The sequence below is a fragment of the Doryrhamphus excisus genome, chromosome 9 (assembly GCF_030265055.1).
Source record: "Doryrhamphus excisus isolate RoL2022-K1 chromosome 9, RoL_Dexc_1.0, whole genome shotgun sequence".
NCBI classification, from domain to species: domain Eukaryota; kingdom Metazoa; phylum Chordata; class Actinopteri; order Syngnathiformes; family Syngnathidae; genus Doryrhamphus; species Doryrhamphus excisus.
In genome coordinates, this window is record NC_080474.1 from 2,414,720 (window position 1) to 2,431,424 (window position 16,705).

Sequence of the window (16,705 nt, forward strand, 5' to 3'; positions counted from 1 at the left end):
GTTGTTGGTGTTGCCTGCGAGCTCAGCTCAGCCTGAGAAGGACTCAGGGTGGTTTTGTCAAGGGGGGTAAAAGATGGCATCCCAGCTGCTGCGTTTGAGGCTGTTGGGCCTCGCGGCTTCGCTGACCTTGTTGGCTTTTTCAGGTAAGTTGGATCGCTGCTCTTATTTTACAGCGTCTGGCCTTTGACGCCTTCTTGGGCACGTCGCCGCATGTTGGGGAATCTTGCATAAATACCACTGTGGGTGCTGTTAATGCATTTCAAATAGATTTATAAATCAATACCTTATAATGACAGCATTGTCTTGTATTATTGTATTATTGTATTATTATTGTGTATTATATTTATTCTTAAATGCACAGTGCTAAATAAAATATGCAAAAATGTAATACATATTATTTGAATCAGTATGGTTATTATTGAGACATTTATTACCATGCGGATATATTATTATATAATATATTATTTTAAATGACAACACCTGCTTATTGAAAGAAATATATGTATATATATATATAAGTATCATTACACAATATGAACCATTTTCAACCTAATTTTCTGCCTCGCTGTGTTTAAGATGGTTTATCCAGATGCCACTAAGGACGGCCCACAAGAGGATGGGGGGGGGGGGGGGGGGGTTGGAAAAGAGTGGAAAAAGTGACTTGCATCGTCTATAATATACTTTGGAAGCCCATTTGCATTCTACTTTTTTTTTTCTACTCCTACTTTGAATGTACTTTAGTACACATAAATCCATGATTAGTCTCCTTTAATGATGTAAGATACATAAGATATACGTATAAGATACATTAACATACATAAGAAGTAGAAGGAGGTTCATTTTATGGTTTTATTGGTCCAAAGAGGAGAAAAAAAGGAAGAGCATCACTCCATGAAAAGATTGACATCTGTAATGAAAAGAACAGAGTCATTCATGACTGCAAGTTATTGGGGGAGGGGTGGTGGGTTGGGTGGTGGGTGGGTATGGGGGTGGTTTCAAGGTGGGGGCGGGGTGTGTTGTCACAGGAGTAAAATAAGCAGAGCAGTGTTGGTTTTCTGAATTTTGGGTTTTTTTTTGTATTTTTGGTTGATGCAACCATGAAAGGAGAAAAGCACAAAAAGAGAAGATCCACCTATCTTCTATCCAAAGTCAGGTCGGGGGGGGGGGGGGGGGGGGCGGGGGCGACTTCGACTTCCAGAATATTTGAGAATAGTCGCTGCAACGTGTCCTGGGTCTTCCTTAAGGCCTCCTGCTGATCTTATCTTTAAGGGAGAGCCCAGCCACATTGTAGAAATATGTGAAGATAACCATAGACCAAATTATAGAAGATATATTTATTTTTAAATGTGTTCAATGTACATTTGGAAATGTCATATCATTTGTTGCAATTTTGTGATTAGATTTTGTAAAGTTTCATAGTTTGAGTAAGTCAAAAAGGGGGTTGGCGGGGGGTTCCAGTGTGCTCCTAACCCTAGCCCTCCAAAACCATAACCAAAACCTACCTCTCCTAAACCTAACCCTAACCAAAACCATAGTCTCCTAACCCTCCTAAGCCTGACCCTAACCACCCCTAACCCTGACCCCCCCAACCCTACCCTCCTAACCCTGACCCTAACCCCTCTTAACCATAACACCCCCTAACCCCGACCCTCCTACCCTAACCCCTCCGAGATATAACCCCCCCAACCCTGACCCTCCTACCCTAACCCCTCCTAACCCTTACCCTGATCCTCCTAACCATAGCCTCGCCTAACCCTGACCCCTGCTAACAATACCCCCCCAACTCTGACCCCAACCCCTCCTAACCCAAACAGTTTCCAAATGAGGAGGTTCTGTAAGATCAGCAAACAGTGAATATGAACAGATGAAGTGGACCTGACCTCAGGTTGTCTGTGGTCCTAACAGAAGTGACAGGCGGTGGCGAGGATCTGCACAAGATCTTCAGAAGAAGAGATGGTAGATACCTACACCGCATCACATGACATTTTTAGCCAATGCGAGAGATGCATTCAAAAGTCCGCTGTTTTGTCTCTGCCATCCATCCATCCAGTGGCAGGAGCGGCTCCTCCAGCCTCCTTCTCCTCCTCCTCCTCCTCGTCCTCCAAGTCGTCAGTGGCCATGGCGCCCTCCAAAGCGCAGGAGTTCCTAGCAAAGCTGAGGCGCACCAAGAGGAACATTTGGGACCGCAGCAGACCAGACGTGCAGCAATGGATCATGCAGTTTATGTACATGGGCTACGACGAGCAGGTGGGCTTCCCAGGAACCGTAGGGGGTCACATGAAGAGAACTTTAGGACTAGATACCTCGTAGACCTCGTTAGGATGACGAACCACAAAATGATATTTTTCAAGTCTTACTGAATCTGTGTTTTTATAAGCTGGAAATATAATCAATATTGAAGTACTAGTAGGAAATAGAGGCTTTTTGCACCACCTGGTGGCCGTTTGAAGGCCTGCATGCTTGAGGCACAACATTTGCCAGGCATGAATTACTCCAGGAAAGGGAATAAAATATGGAGCTCCACTTCCACAAAAGCCTCATTTGCATATATTTGCATGTTGCAGCACATGTGACATTTTGTTGCCGCTATCCGATGCTAATGTGGCGCCAATCTAGGTCACAAGTGTGTTTGTTGGAGGCTCAAACCAGAGATGATGGGCGGTGGATTTGGTTAATCCAGTCCAATTTCAGTCGGAACTCATAAGTAGCGTTCTTACACGCTTTCACACACGAGGACACGCTTTCCGGCCTTCACATTAAAAGCCATGCCATCTTAATCCTTAGTCTGAATCTTAGAAAAGTAGCTTCCTGCATAAAATTAAAAGCACAAAATGTATTGACTCACCTCTGGTACATGTAATATTACGCTGACAAATATTACTCTGACATGTAATATTAGGATTTTATCCTCATAATACAGGATAAAAATAAAAAAATAAACTTTATTTTCACAAGATTACAACAATTTTTCTCATATTAAAACTTTTTTCTCATAAATTTTCAAATTTATTCTCGTAAATTTATGACTTTTTTTCTCATAAGTATACAAATTTATTCTTGTAATATTACAACTTTTTTCGAATAAATTTACAACTTTATTCCTGAAATTATGACTTTTTTTCCCCATATAAATTTCTGACTTCATTTATTCTTGTGAATTTATGACTTTTTTCTCTGAAATTTAGTAAATTTCTGACTTTATTCCCGCAATGTATACTTTTTGTCGTAGAAATTAGACTTCATTCTCGTAATATTATTTCTCATAAATTTCCTACTTTATTCTCCTAATTGTGTCTTTTTTAATTTTTTTTATTTTACAGCTTTAGTCTCGTATGCATGACTTTACTCACAAATTTATGACTTTATTCTTGGAAATTTCCAACGTTTTTAAAACGTAAATTCCGACTTTTTGGCTCATATTTTTACGACTTTATTCTGGTGACATAACTTTTTCCTCATAAATTTATGACTATTTTTCCTCACAAATGTACGATTCTTTTTAAATGGGAATTTACAGCTATATCGTAAATTTACGACTTTGTCACAGATGTACGAATTTATGACTTTTCTTCTCGTAAACGTACAACTATTTTTTATCATAAATTTATCTCATTCCTGAAATTATGACTTTTTTTTCTCATAAATTTCTGACTTCATTTTTTTTTGTGAATTTATGATTTTTTTCTCAGAAATTTACAACCTTTTTCTAGTCAATTTCTGACTTTATTCCTGCAACATTACTACCTTTTTTCGTAGAATTTAGAAGTTTTTTAATATTATTTCTAACAAATTTCCAACTTAATTCTCCTAATTGCTTTAGTCTCACAAACTTACGACTTTATTCTTAGAAATGTCCAACTTTTTTTTAAACGTAAATTGCGACTTTTTTTGCTCATAAATTTACTTTATTCTGATGATATAACTTTTTCCTCGGAAATTTGACCGTTTTTCTCACAAATGTAAGATTCTTTTTAAATGGGAATTTAGAGTAGTCTTGTAAATTTACGACTTTGTCACAGATGTACGAATTTACTCCTTACTTTTTTCTTAGGAGTTACGCAAAACGGCATAATTATTAATTCTAATAATAATTGAACCCGCAGAACGGCACGATGACATTTAGACCCAACACCTCTAAAGACAACATATTAACACTTGAGCCGCACATGAGCATCTTCCGCACGACACCTTCGTGGACGACCTTTGCCGCCGAGTCCCTGAAAGGTCAAAGCTGTCAAGGCTTTGTTGGCCTTTTCACAGTCCGCACGTTTGTGTGCCCGCCGAGTCTCTGCGGGCGACTTTTACCTAACAAGTGTGGCTTCTCTTCCTTCCGGCCAGAGGCTGGAGACGGACCTGTCCTACTGGATGGACCACGCACGCTCCACCGACCACGGACGTCAGCATCACTACGATGAGAACGCGCCAATCGGCCCCCGTGACCCAAACTCATACCGACACGGCGCCAACGTCAACTATGACTACTATTAGCATCAGCACGCACCCCAGCTAAGCGAGAAGAAAGCAGCTTCCTGGTCGGAATCCAATATAATGACCACAACGCACACACGTACGTAGTCTTGTTCCGTGTGGAAATCACTTAGCTTCTAGAAGAAAAAATGCAAAAAACACAATAAATATGCTTTTCTATTTCTCTTCCAAGTCTACGCTTTGTTCAACTTGCCAATGAAACACCAAACAAAAGCTTTTTTCACATCCAAATTTCCAAAAATCACAACTTTGTGTTTTACAACTTTAAAAAAGAAACTTTTTTTCCAACTCTATGCTACTAAAATGACATTATTTTTCCTCATATTTTGAATTTAACGTCATAATATTGCACTTTTTTCTGAAATTACAGCTGTTTTATCTTACATTTTCTTCTTGTGATTATGACTTTACTCCCATAATAGTTTGACATATATAACATTTTCAGCAACCAAGCTTTATTCATTGCTGTGTTTGTTTTTTTAGGACTTTTACAAAGACAGTTTTTCAACTTTATGCTCCTAAAATGATGTCAAAATATTACAAAGTTTTTTTTTTTAACCTAATTATGCATTTTTGGCCTTATACTCCGGAGCAACTCATAGTACAGAAAATACGGTATATATTTAATTGTAATGACTGTTTTTATTGTATTATATGCAGTAGTAGTAGTAGTACTAGTACTACTACTCTAGTATTAGCCTGCTTATTAGCTTGCTTATTAGTCTGCTTTTGCCCTATTATATGAAATTTATCAGTGATTAAAAAAAAAAATCAATAATTTTTGAATTTTTTTAAATTTTAGGGGAACTGAAGCCCCCCTAAAATAGGCCTAATGATGCCACTGGCTGTCCCCTCTTTAAATCAATAAATAAAAATAAAAAATTACCTGTGATAAATGAGGATTACTGTACTTTTTCATCTTTTTAAAAATCTATTTAAAATAAATTCCTTTTTTTTTTCAAAAAATTCTTAATATTTTTTGACATTATGTATTTTTCACTACTTTTCACTGTCACCTTAAGCAGCTTTAAAGTTATTATCCTGACTCCGCCCCCGGTATTCCCAACTGCAGAAAAGCCGTTGTAACAGGGGTCGCTCCTCTTTGCCAGAGACGGTCCTTACCACATGCCGTTATTGTAAATACTTTATTAAAATATCATCTTCACCTGATATGAATGATTCACATCCAGATGTGAGCCGCTCCCCAAAGCGGAGCAACATCGTCAAAGTAACGGTCTCTTCCGCCGGGAGACGTGCTAATCATGTCATCTCCAAATAAATCTATTAAGAACACAAAACTGAAGCGCCGCGAGAGATTTAAATAGCGTAAGCAAAAAATTCTACCCAAAAAAGTTTTTCCAAAAAAAAGCTAAGAGTCGGCTGTGTTTTAAATAATTCAGGCTCATTCAGGCGCCCAACAGTGCAACTTACAGCTCCTCCTCAAGGCAACAGGACAATCAAAAGTCGTATTCTTCTCCAAAATAAATATCCCAGGATGCACCTTGGCACCAAGCGAGGCGGACTTATCTAGATGTGTCTTGGTCGCCCTTTCTTTATGCGGGCCGCTTTGGGTTTGGGGATGTACTGGTTGTTGGCCTGGTGCCCCAGTTCCCTGCTGAAGTACTGGATGGTTTTGTTCAGGCCCTCCTCCAGGGGAACCTGTCGACACACATATTTTCCATATGACCCAGGGGAGGCGGGGCGGTCTTAAAATGGACTACAAGGAAGCCCTGACTCTTGGTAGACTTCCTATGTCTCACGACTTAATTGAGGTTTTCCAGCAGGAAGACGCTTTGACAAGATGCGATGTACTGCAACTGGATGGTGTCATTAGCCACGTTTACATGGACCTAAATGTTCCAATTCCATTCGGGTTATTTGCTCAAACGGAAAGAATCTAGCCTTTGTATACACCTCATTCCCAAAGAAAAGTGCCAATCCGAATGAATATATAATGGGATTCATAATTGGAATATTCCTTTCCATGTATACCATTGCTATCGGGAAGGTCATTCAGAAAGATTCCATTCGGAAAGAGAAAAACTTCTCATGTAAACGTGGCTACTGATTTGCTTGCATCGAGAATAATCCTCTTAAATGATCATTAAACATATATACTTAATGCATGTACAGTAAATACATGCACTACTACTGCTATAAAGTTCTGTAATAGTAAATAATATGACTAAAGGAGACAAAGGATATGGATAGGCGTGGGGGGGGGGGTGTTTCATACCACTGGTTCCCAGCCGAGCATCATCTTGGCTTTTCGGATGTCGGGTCTTCGCCTCTGAGGGTCATCCTGTGCCTCGGGAAGGAAATTGATATGACTTTGGCTCACTGTGGGAGTGGACACAATGGAGTGGAGATATAAAGGAACGTGTGTTTACAAACGGTATGCAGTAGACACCCATGATTGGCAGATGTCATATCACCTCGTACTTCGGTACGAGGTACATTATTTAAAAAAAATCAAAAAAACAAAAAAAAACCCTTAATCTGTATTATGGAAAGCAGGAAGTGAACAAATGTAACAGTTACTGATTGTAAAAGTACCAGATGGAGGGGTAGGATTTAATAAGCTTTGCTTCTTCCTACTCCTTTTGGACATGTGGAACTGGGAACTGATTATGGGATGTACTCAATTGTAATCTGATGCATGTTCAAATGAAATAAAACCATTACCATTACCATGTTACATTCAGGGACCATCAGTGAGAGGCAAAAACTGATACTATTTTTTTGCATCATCTGTCAGTATGATAAGGAATCTAACAGGTGGGGGTTTGGCTGCCAGCCTCCAAGCCCAGTCCTTATAGGCCATGTTTGTATGAACATTGTGAAGGGTACTTTTCCAGTGACAATTGAATGCCTCGACCTGATAGAACACAAAAGACAAAAGAGCCGCGTCGAGTCCACGGCTTAACACGGCAACAACTTGACACTGGTTCCAGGACCTTTGAGTCCGTTGCTATGCACTTGTGTCGGATGTCAAGTAGGCCATGAAAAGTTGCCCGTCGATGACTGCACTCAGACAGTCTCAGCGCTTCTTTTCAAGAAGCGTTACATCACGAGGACGACGGCGGCAGATGTGCTGCTCCAAGGTACAAATTCCCACACTGAGAATGCCGCATCACAAGCAGTTAGGAGTTCAGTATCCTGCTCAAGGACACTCGTACATCAGGCGGATTAAAGCTGAAGCAAATGACTCAGTGTAGCAATCTTTAGCCACGTATACATGGACCCAAATATCCAATTTCATTTGGTTTATTTGCTCAAACGGAAAGAATTTAACCTCATTCCCAAAGAAAAGTGCCAATTCCAATGAATATATAATGGGATTCACGGGGGTGGAATATTCCTTTCCCCAATCCGATTGAGGTATCTTGTACCCGCTCAAATGGAAAGTTGTCAAGGTGCGTTCTTCTTCTTCTTCTGTTGTTTATTGGCGGTTGGCAAGCTTTGGTGTGCATTAGCGCCATCTGTGGAACAGAATCTAAACCCTTCTATACGCCATTCACAAGTCCACTTTTATTCAAAAAGAAAATATATATTTATTATAAAACATGTCCCCAGTTTCATTATAAAATATTAGCAAGATTGAATTTGATCTTTTCCTGTTTAAGTTCTTCCAGCGTTCAGACGTTCTTCACTTTTCAAAATGCATCCAAACTAAATTTCAAGACTGGACGAAGGAAAAACTGGCAATACGGAGTTATTCCAACAAGTGAAAGAAAAACTTGGGGAAGTCGGTATCATGTGATGTTGATGATTACGTTTTACTGGGCATGCACCATTGACTATTCTGGTTGATTATAGCGGTGCATGGAGACAAGAGATTGGAATATTCCTTTCCATGTATACCATTGTTTTGAGAAAAGTCATTCGGAAAGATTAAAAAAAAAAATCTCCTAATGTAAACGTGACTATTGTCGTGTCAACAGGTGGATTCGTATAATAAAACCTATCCATCCTTCACAAGGCATCTTAATGCAGAGGCGCCGTAAGGAGAAGGGTGCAAAGACAAGGAACGCACGATAGGCAAAGGACATTACGAGATAAGCAGGAAGGCGGGGAGAGGGAGAGGGGGGGGGGGGCGTAGCTAGGTCGGCACTGAGATAGCAGGGGTCAAGACATTGCGAAGACGCATAGAATGACAACGACATCGATCAATCCCACACCTTACCGACAAGACTTTTGATGAGCCGAGCAAACTCCAGTATGGTGTGTTCATCTGGGTTTCCCTAGGACACAAAAAGTAGCCCCAATTATCTTAGGAAGGGGTGCTGGAGGGGTAGAGGGGAGGTTAGGGTAATGGGTAAAGTAATGAGGAGGGTAAGGTAGGGGGTTAGGATTAGGTCATGAATTTATAATCATATAATTATGACTAGGGCTGCACGGCGGACGAGTGGTTAGCGTGCAGACCTCACAGGAGACCCGAGTTTTAATCCCACCCTCGGTCATCTCTGTGTGGAGTTTGCATGTTCTCCTCATGCATGCGTGGATTTTTTTTTCCCCGGGTACTCCAGTGTCTTCCCACATTTCAAAAATGGGTTAATTGGAGATTCCAAATTGTCCATAGGTATGAATGTGAGTGTGAATGGTTGTTTGTCTATATGTGCCCTGTGATTGGCTGGCCACCAGTCCAGGGTGTACCCCGCCTCTTGCCCGAAGACAGCTGGGATAGGCTCCAGCACCTCCCTGTCCCTCGTGAGGATAAGCGGTAGAAAATGAATGAATTCATAATTATAATTATAATTTATTCTCATATTGTCCATCCATCCATCCATCCTCTTCAAGCTGGAGCCTATCCCAGCTGACCTCGGTCAAGACACCTACTTTATTCTTATAACACTATGACTTTTTCTGTAACCTAATTTTTCCAAAATGTTTGTTTGTTTCTTAGAATATTACGACTTAAAATATTTCAACTTTGTGCTACTAAAATATCATTATTTTTCTTTCATATTTCACAATTCTTGTTGAATTTGAATTACAACTTTTTCCAAGATATTTTGATTTTATTCTCATAAAATTGCAGATTTTTCTTTTTCTTTGTGAAATGTATTAGCCATCTGATTGAATAAGCCCTGCTTCTTCCTGCTCCTTTTCAACATGTAGAAGTGATATTTTTATGATATTTTTAGAATGTGCCGCTGGCTATTAAAAAGACAGCAGCGGGCAGTGCTTTGGACACCCCTGGTTCAGCAGTAAGATGAGGGTTTACTACGGTTAAAGTTGGATTAGCGCATGGTTAGGGTTTATAATTAAGATATGGATGTATGATTAGGGCTTAAGGGGGTTTAGGGTTGGACTCAGGTGTGGGTAAGGGTTTAGAGTTTATGTCAAACTCACCAGATTGACAGGACTGCTGATGTTACTGTTCATCAATAACACCAGGCCGTTCACCAGGTCACTGGAGGCCCAATCACACACACAAACAAACGCATTAAACATGGCTTCTACTCCTGTTCATTCTATAGCAGATAATCACATGAGTGCAAATGACACTTTCTGCATTTGACAGTATTCATTACAATAACATACAGACAGGGACTGTGAATGCATTACAATATTAAACCCTCCACATCTGAGACACATAGAACTCTTTCATTAGCGCTATTTCCTTGTCTGCTTCACAACGGAATAAAATGTTAAAAGGTCAAGCAAGATGGAGCAGCGTGTGCATGTACTTGTTGCTCCTGCACGCCAGCCAACGATCGCTGTGCATGTTGGCTCATTAGAACATAGTACGTCAGCACACAACTCTGAAGGTCATTTTGGGTAGAATTTACTGTATTTCCGGACTATAAGTCAAACTTTTTTTCATAGGTTGGCTGTTCCTGCGACTTATACTCCAGAGCGACTTATAAATGAAAAAACTGTTTATGTTACATAAACACTGGACACCTTTTCTGTTATTTTTTGTGTAGCTGAATAAGCATTATGTTAGCATATCTTACACCTACTCAGCCTGTTCTCTATTCTTTTATTATGTCTGTTTTGGTCAAGTAGTTTGTAAAATAAATTGCCTGCAAAAAATGTGACTTATGTATGTTTTTTTTTCTACCTAATTATGCATTTTTGGCCTTGTGCGACTTATACTCCGAAGCGACTTATAGTCCGGAAAATACGGCATATATTTCCAGAAAGAAACTGCATCTCAGCTTTGTGATAATGTTGAAAAATATTTCCACATTTTTGCTGTTGGGGCTTTTTTTGGTTCATTTTCCAAACATTCTTCTTCAATAATCTGTCAATTTTGATTTTGCATGATTGACTTCATTCACGTATTTTGGCTTTATTCCCATTATCTAACTTTTTATCAAACAAATTAAAAAAAAAATCACATCTTGTTTTACGACTTTTCAACTCTATGCTACTAAAATGACATTATTTTTCCTCATATTTTGACTTTAATGTCGTAATATTGCACTTTTTGTTCGTGAAATTACAGCTGTTGTTTTATCTTACATTATCCTTTTGTGATTATGACTTTACTCCCATAATAGTTTGACTTTTTTCATCCTAACATACATAACGTTTTCCGCAACCAAGCTTTAGTCATTGCTGTGTTTGTTTTTTAGGACTTTTCCAAAGACAGTTTTTCAACTTTATGCTCCTAAAAGGATGTTATTTCTAATAATATTACAAAGTTATTCTCATACAATTATGAATACATGACAAGCTTTTTTTATCCCGGTAGTTTGACTTCATTCTTGTCAAACTGGTCATTCTGAAATTCTATTTTCAGTATATGCCACGAGCCAATAAAAACGATAAAAATAAATAAAATAAACAACCACTGGCCACATATGGACCTCCAGTCCGTACTTTGGACACCCCTTATGCGCTATAGGCGCTATAAAAAAATAAAAATCTTATGAAATCAACAGAGGATAAAATGTGGCAGTTTGACTCAAAGGGCCTTGTTGACTCGCACACAGAAACTACACACGGCCGCAGGGTGGAAATGAGACAGCGGCGCTTCAAATACTCTTATCTCTCTGATCACTTAACACTTGGCTGATCAAATAACCTAATTAGTCTGAGCGAAAGCACATCCGTCTCCTGTCAAAGGTCCGTCATCCTTTCATTTACTTAGCACAAGCGTAACACTGCAGCCAGTTAACAGCCGCACGCTTTGAAATGTAAATACGCTGTAATTAATTAACTGCTTGCATTAATAATGACAGGCGGCAGGAGTAAAAGTGGAATTGACAAACATTCAGGCGCATCTGAGTGGACATACCAAACAGGATTTGAATTTAGGAAGAATTTCTCCTCTTACCTCACATACTGGAAGGCTCTAGTTTGGGAACCGGTTCCGTAAACCTAAAACGACAACAGGAGATGAGGTAGTCCTATACTATTTCACATTCATAATAGCGGCAAAAATTGCCATATAGACTGACGGTCAATCAAAACTTTGAGATGATACTTTTCCACATCATTTTTACTTTGAAGCCCTAAACTGGACTTTCCTCATATGAATCATTTGTTTGGGAAATTGGCATTCAGAACCGTTTCAAGAATAATTTCAAAACAAAACACCTCAAAGAAAATGGTACATGCCAAATAAAGTCACAACAGTCAATAACGAGTTGACGTTCCATGCTGTACGTGTCTCTTGCCCTGGGCTTGGTCGATCATCAACAGAGCCTGTCATGTCCGTGCAGGTTTCTGGTTGTGGATTAGAAACAGCCCATATGCCTGGCTAGATCACTGTAGCTCAAACCAGCGTCCACCATACTCTGTGCCCAGTGTTCTCACATGATAGACGCGGTACGACGCCGTTCACTGGAATAACAATGCTGTCCTTTTTTGGGCCTTTCAATAGGTCTCTAAAACCAATCCTCAAATTATGCAGGAATCCACCCAGTATTGTGTGTTTATTTGGGCCACTTTTGCACAGAAATCAACCCATGTGCAATGAACCGTGGCAACAACTCATTATCATCTCAATTCCACAAGCACTAAGTCAACAATACATCCAGGTATGCATACATTTATACCTCTGGGTTTCTATTGACTGTCAGTATATTTTAGTTCCGTTGTGTAGTCAGAGTACAGCGCTCCAAAAACTCTAAATATCAAAACTAAGACTTAAGTTTATGTTTGTTTCAAATAAAAGTAATAACAAGACAGTTTAGACATTTTAAGGCTGTACATAATAATGGCAAAACACGCATGGGTCTGTGGTGGACTGACACCTACGTATATATCAAATGTATGTAAACAATAAGATATCAAACTAAAATCCTTACCGTGAGAGGTTCTCCCTGCAGGGCCTGCAGGATGAAGTTGCTAACGACGCGACCATCGTTCATGTGCATTCGCGAGCCGAATGTGTTGAAGATCCTCGCCACTCTCACTTCTACTCCTTCCTGGAAGCACAGAAATGACGCCACTATTATTTTTAATGCATTTTTGTACGTATTTGCAGATAAGTCATGCAGCAAAGTTAAAACATTCGATGCATAAGAATTGGAACTGGCTCCGCTAAGACGGCACCAAACATACTTAATAAACAAGGCCAGATGTGTCGTTCTTTTTTCTTTTGGGGGGGGTCTATGGCTTTCACAGGTGAGACTAATGTATCAATGCTTCCCCGAGGTGCGATACAGACACTTTGGAGGTTGGGAAACATGAATATAAACATGAACATTATGCAGATGGTTCTATTCTAAACAGGGGAAGTATGAAAGTAGGAAACGGCGAAGGCAAGAAGACACAATGGGGACAAGGTGCTGAAAGGGTCATTTATGATGAACTGAAAAGTACTACACTAGCACAAATTGCTTCGGATAAGGTTGTAAGGTCGCTTTTCGGTTCATTATGCAAACCATAATACTGCAACAGCTTCAATGGGTTTTAAGAAACAACTGCTAGTAGGTAATTGTCCAATATAATAATCCCTTGTTTGTCACAGTTGATAAGTTCCACACCCAACCGTTAGAAGTACATTCATGCTAAGTAGGATCCTTATTTAGAAATCCAATATTTTCATAGTCAGAGCATATTTTGACCTTGTAAATATGTTTTGTAACATGATTAGAGCCCGCAAGACATGATTATTAATATTTAAACCCAGGTTTTTTGAGAGTGTTTAAATAAAAAAAAAACAGAGAAATGTGACAAAATGTTATTGCCTGTCTAAGAAAAGTCTAGGTGCGGGGTTTACAGCCTTAAATCATACACTACCGCTCAAAAGTTTGGGATCACTTGCAAATTTCTTTGTTTTCCAAAGAAAAACTAATTTTCATGCATTTCGCAAACAATTAAAATGATGATTTTCAAAGAAGGATGTACATTTTTGCATAGAGGCCTACTATCAACAACTGCCGGTCCTCTGCATCAATCTCCTGGTATGGCTGCTAATCCAAGTTCATCCTTTTATAAGGCTAATAGATTATTAAAAACCCCATCTAAAAATCTAAACTAAAACTAAAATCTCTTACCATGCTGTTAACTACTCCCTTCAGAGAGCAGCACAAAGTGGGTCTAACAAGGACAGGAAAACGCTGCATGAAGTTGGCTATTTTGTGGATTTCAGTTATAGCAAGCTATTTTGGGAACCTATCCCCTGCGATAAACGAGGGAACACTGCAATCATAGTTCCAGCTTGCAGCCCCGTTCCCGATTTCCAGGATACTACTTTTGTCTTATTGTCAGTTTTTTCCTATTTCCTCATGAAAGCAATGTGATCTCAAACAGGGACCTTTGATGGAGGAGTCTTTTCAAGCTCTGGCTTCTCCTTGGCACTATCGCATACACTTCCTTTTTTCACTCAATGTTGGAGCTACGCAGCGTACTGAATGTTCCATACCAAAAAATGTCATTGGAAATACATGTACCATGGGACCAAATCCCAAATATGAGCATGTAATGCCGGTTAAATAGACCTCTAGCTGGCAGAAATAACAATCAATACCATAGCTGTTGAGATTTAACATGATTCTGTCACATATTGGAAATAAGTTGCTTACAAATACATTTAATTTAAAGTCTGCTTTAACCCTACGATTGATGTATTGCTTTTGACACCACTTGCCCACTGGGATCCCAAAAGTAGAGTGACTACTAATGATTCCCGCATATGGATTAAGAAAGTAATACTGGGCCTAAGGGGAAAAAGGCTGTGTCATTTAAGTCTTATACCATCTCATTTAAATGTGCTCCGTTTCTGTAAACACGGTTTCACTCAGTGCAAGATCATCACCGCCGAGCATCACGCTGCTTTGAGTAAGCGAGCAATTTCCCCACCTGCCAATCCAGACAAAAACGCTGCGCCGTTTAAGCAAACCCTGCCTACAATCTCCTTCCTCCATATGCGCTTTCATCCAAGTATCCCGCTGCTATGCAATTTCAACAAAAAAAAAATTGCCCATCAAGATAACTGGCCAGCTATTTCTTCATTTGTACTGAAATGTGTGGTCACATCACACACCAAACAGAAATGTGTTTGGAAAGGGCGAGGAATGAATTGGGAATTGGTTAGCAGACAATGGTGGGACTCTGAAAAGCAACATGGGACATTTAAGAGCAGTACAGCAATTTCCTATTAGTACTTCAGCGTGACGTCTGAAGTGGCAGAATTTGTGTAACTTTTCAGGGAACACAATTATCTAAACTGTCAAGCTTTTTCTTTTGATTTTTAGAGGCTTTTTTTGCAGACTTATTCAAAAACACGGCCCGCCATGATGGATGACGGTGCGCTAGACCTCGGTAAGCATTAAAAGTTTAGACCTTAGTGTGATGGTTTTTCTTGACAATACTGTTATCTGTACGAGTTGGCTTTTTACAAAATCTATTTTTATGCGTTCGGATTCTTTTATTGGAGACATTGGCGGTGGAAAACGATGGTCAGACACACCCTGAAGTGGACACTGAATGGCCGTCATTGCGTTTCTGCATCAGCTGAGGAAGTGATAGGTATTGAGAAGCATGCCCCTCCTGGTGGTCGAAACAAAGGTTGCAGGCACAGGGGACTAGTCTCAAATACAGCGGGACGTATAAATACAGCATCCGTTCAAGTAATTCAAAACAATAAATTATTTTATAGAGCAACTTTATTTTGTTACACGGGGTGGCAGTGGTTTGGGAGGTAGAGCAGGTCGTCCAGAAACCGGAAGGTTGGCAGTTCCTTGAAAAGCACTACATTAAACGTAATCCATGATTATACATCAGTCTGTTGATCCATCACAAAATGGAATGAATTTAAATGCAACCTCATACTTTTTCGAAGAAAAAATCTATTATGATCAATCACCGATTATAATTAACCCCTCAAATGTTTTTTTTTTTTTCCATTTCTTGACAGCACTAAATAAGACACGTATAGAAAATGAATGAATGAATGTACAGTACTTATACAAACAGTATACCTGCTGCTCTTTGATAATAGCAAACTTAAGCCATGGCATTTTTCAAGGAGCAATTACCGTCTTTGCTTTCATGTGAATACTGAAATATCACAGCATGGGGGAGGGCAAAGTTGAATGCAGAAATACTGAGAAGTAGCATGTCAAGCATTTTAAAAGGTGACACAGTGATTATGACTATCAAGATTTTAACTACATTTTTGCAGGGTTTTTTTTTTGTAGTTTAATTGTATAACTATATTGTGGCACGCTCCGTGAGCCAATGTTAACCTCCTATTAACTTAAAGTGGGCTGTTAATATTAACTTCCATTATGATCTACATAGTCATTAGGGTCTTATTTCATAAACGATATTGCTCCTCTGACATGTTTTTCTTCCTATCTATTGCGTAACTGTAGTTACATCGAAATGTTAACGGATTTTGATTACATGACTAGGCGATAGATGGCAGAGGCGATAATCTCACCCCTGTGCACAAATGAATGACAGTTGATTATGAAAGCAAGATGTTTCCTAGAATTATCCTGATGAGTGTTGGGGGAAAAATGAGTAAGGAGTCGAGACAGAGGCTGATAAATAAATATCACTGGCCTGCATGAAAGACATTCATATCAGACCATTAAAGGCTGGCGTCAATCAAACCTGAATCAGGGAAACTTATTCTGGAAAATAATTAATGGCTCCATCCGTTTGTGTCCTCCCTGCTGTTGTTAAACTGCCGTCGCCGTGGTTTCCTTGAAAATGTGACGCCGGTTTTATATTCATATACCGAGGCCATGAATCACGCCAGCATTATTTGTGGCATCAGGTTTGTGGTATTGTCATGTCATTA

General features: G+C 39.4%; 2 protein-coding genes across 3 annotated transcripts in view; one reads left to right on the forward strand and one right to left on the reverse strand.

Moving 5' to 3' along the window:
• On the forward strand, positions 1 to 4,656 carry ecrg4a (ECRG4 augurin precursor a). Its single transcript, XM_058082037.1, has 4 exons — positions 1 to 143; positions 1,906 to 1,956; positions 2,051 to 2,247; positions 4,339 to 4,656. Exons 1-4 carry the CDS (start codon positions 74 to 76, stop codon positions 4,486 to 4,488), a joined length of 468 nt encoding a protein of 155 aa, XP_057938020.1. The 5' UTR covers positions 1 to 73; the 3' UTR covers positions 4,489 to 4,656.
• Positions 1,840 to 16,705, reverse strand: part of uxs1 (UDP-glucuronate decarboxylase 1) — a 26,269-nt gene continuing 11,403 nt past the window's right edge. For both annotated transcript variants that reach the window (XM_058081960.1, XM_058081959.1), the window contains 6 exons: positions 12,756 to 12,875; positions 11,780 to 11,823; positions 9,844 to 9,904; positions 8,675 to 8,732; positions 6,725 to 6,828; positions 1,840 to 6,147 (listed from right to left, as the gene is read on the reverse strand). In XM_058081960.1, the coding sequence (XP_057937943.1) occupies positions 6,016 to 6,147; positions 6,725 to 6,828; positions 8,675 to 8,732; positions 9,844 to 9,904; positions 11,780 to 11,823; positions 12,756 to 12,875 (519 nt within the window). In that variant the 3' untranslated portion in view covers positions 1,840 to 6,015. The remainder of the gene's footprint in view (positions 6,148 to 6,724; positions 6,829 to 8,674; positions 8,733 to 9,843; positions 9,905 to 11,779; positions 11,824 to 12,755; positions 12,876 to 16,705) is intronic.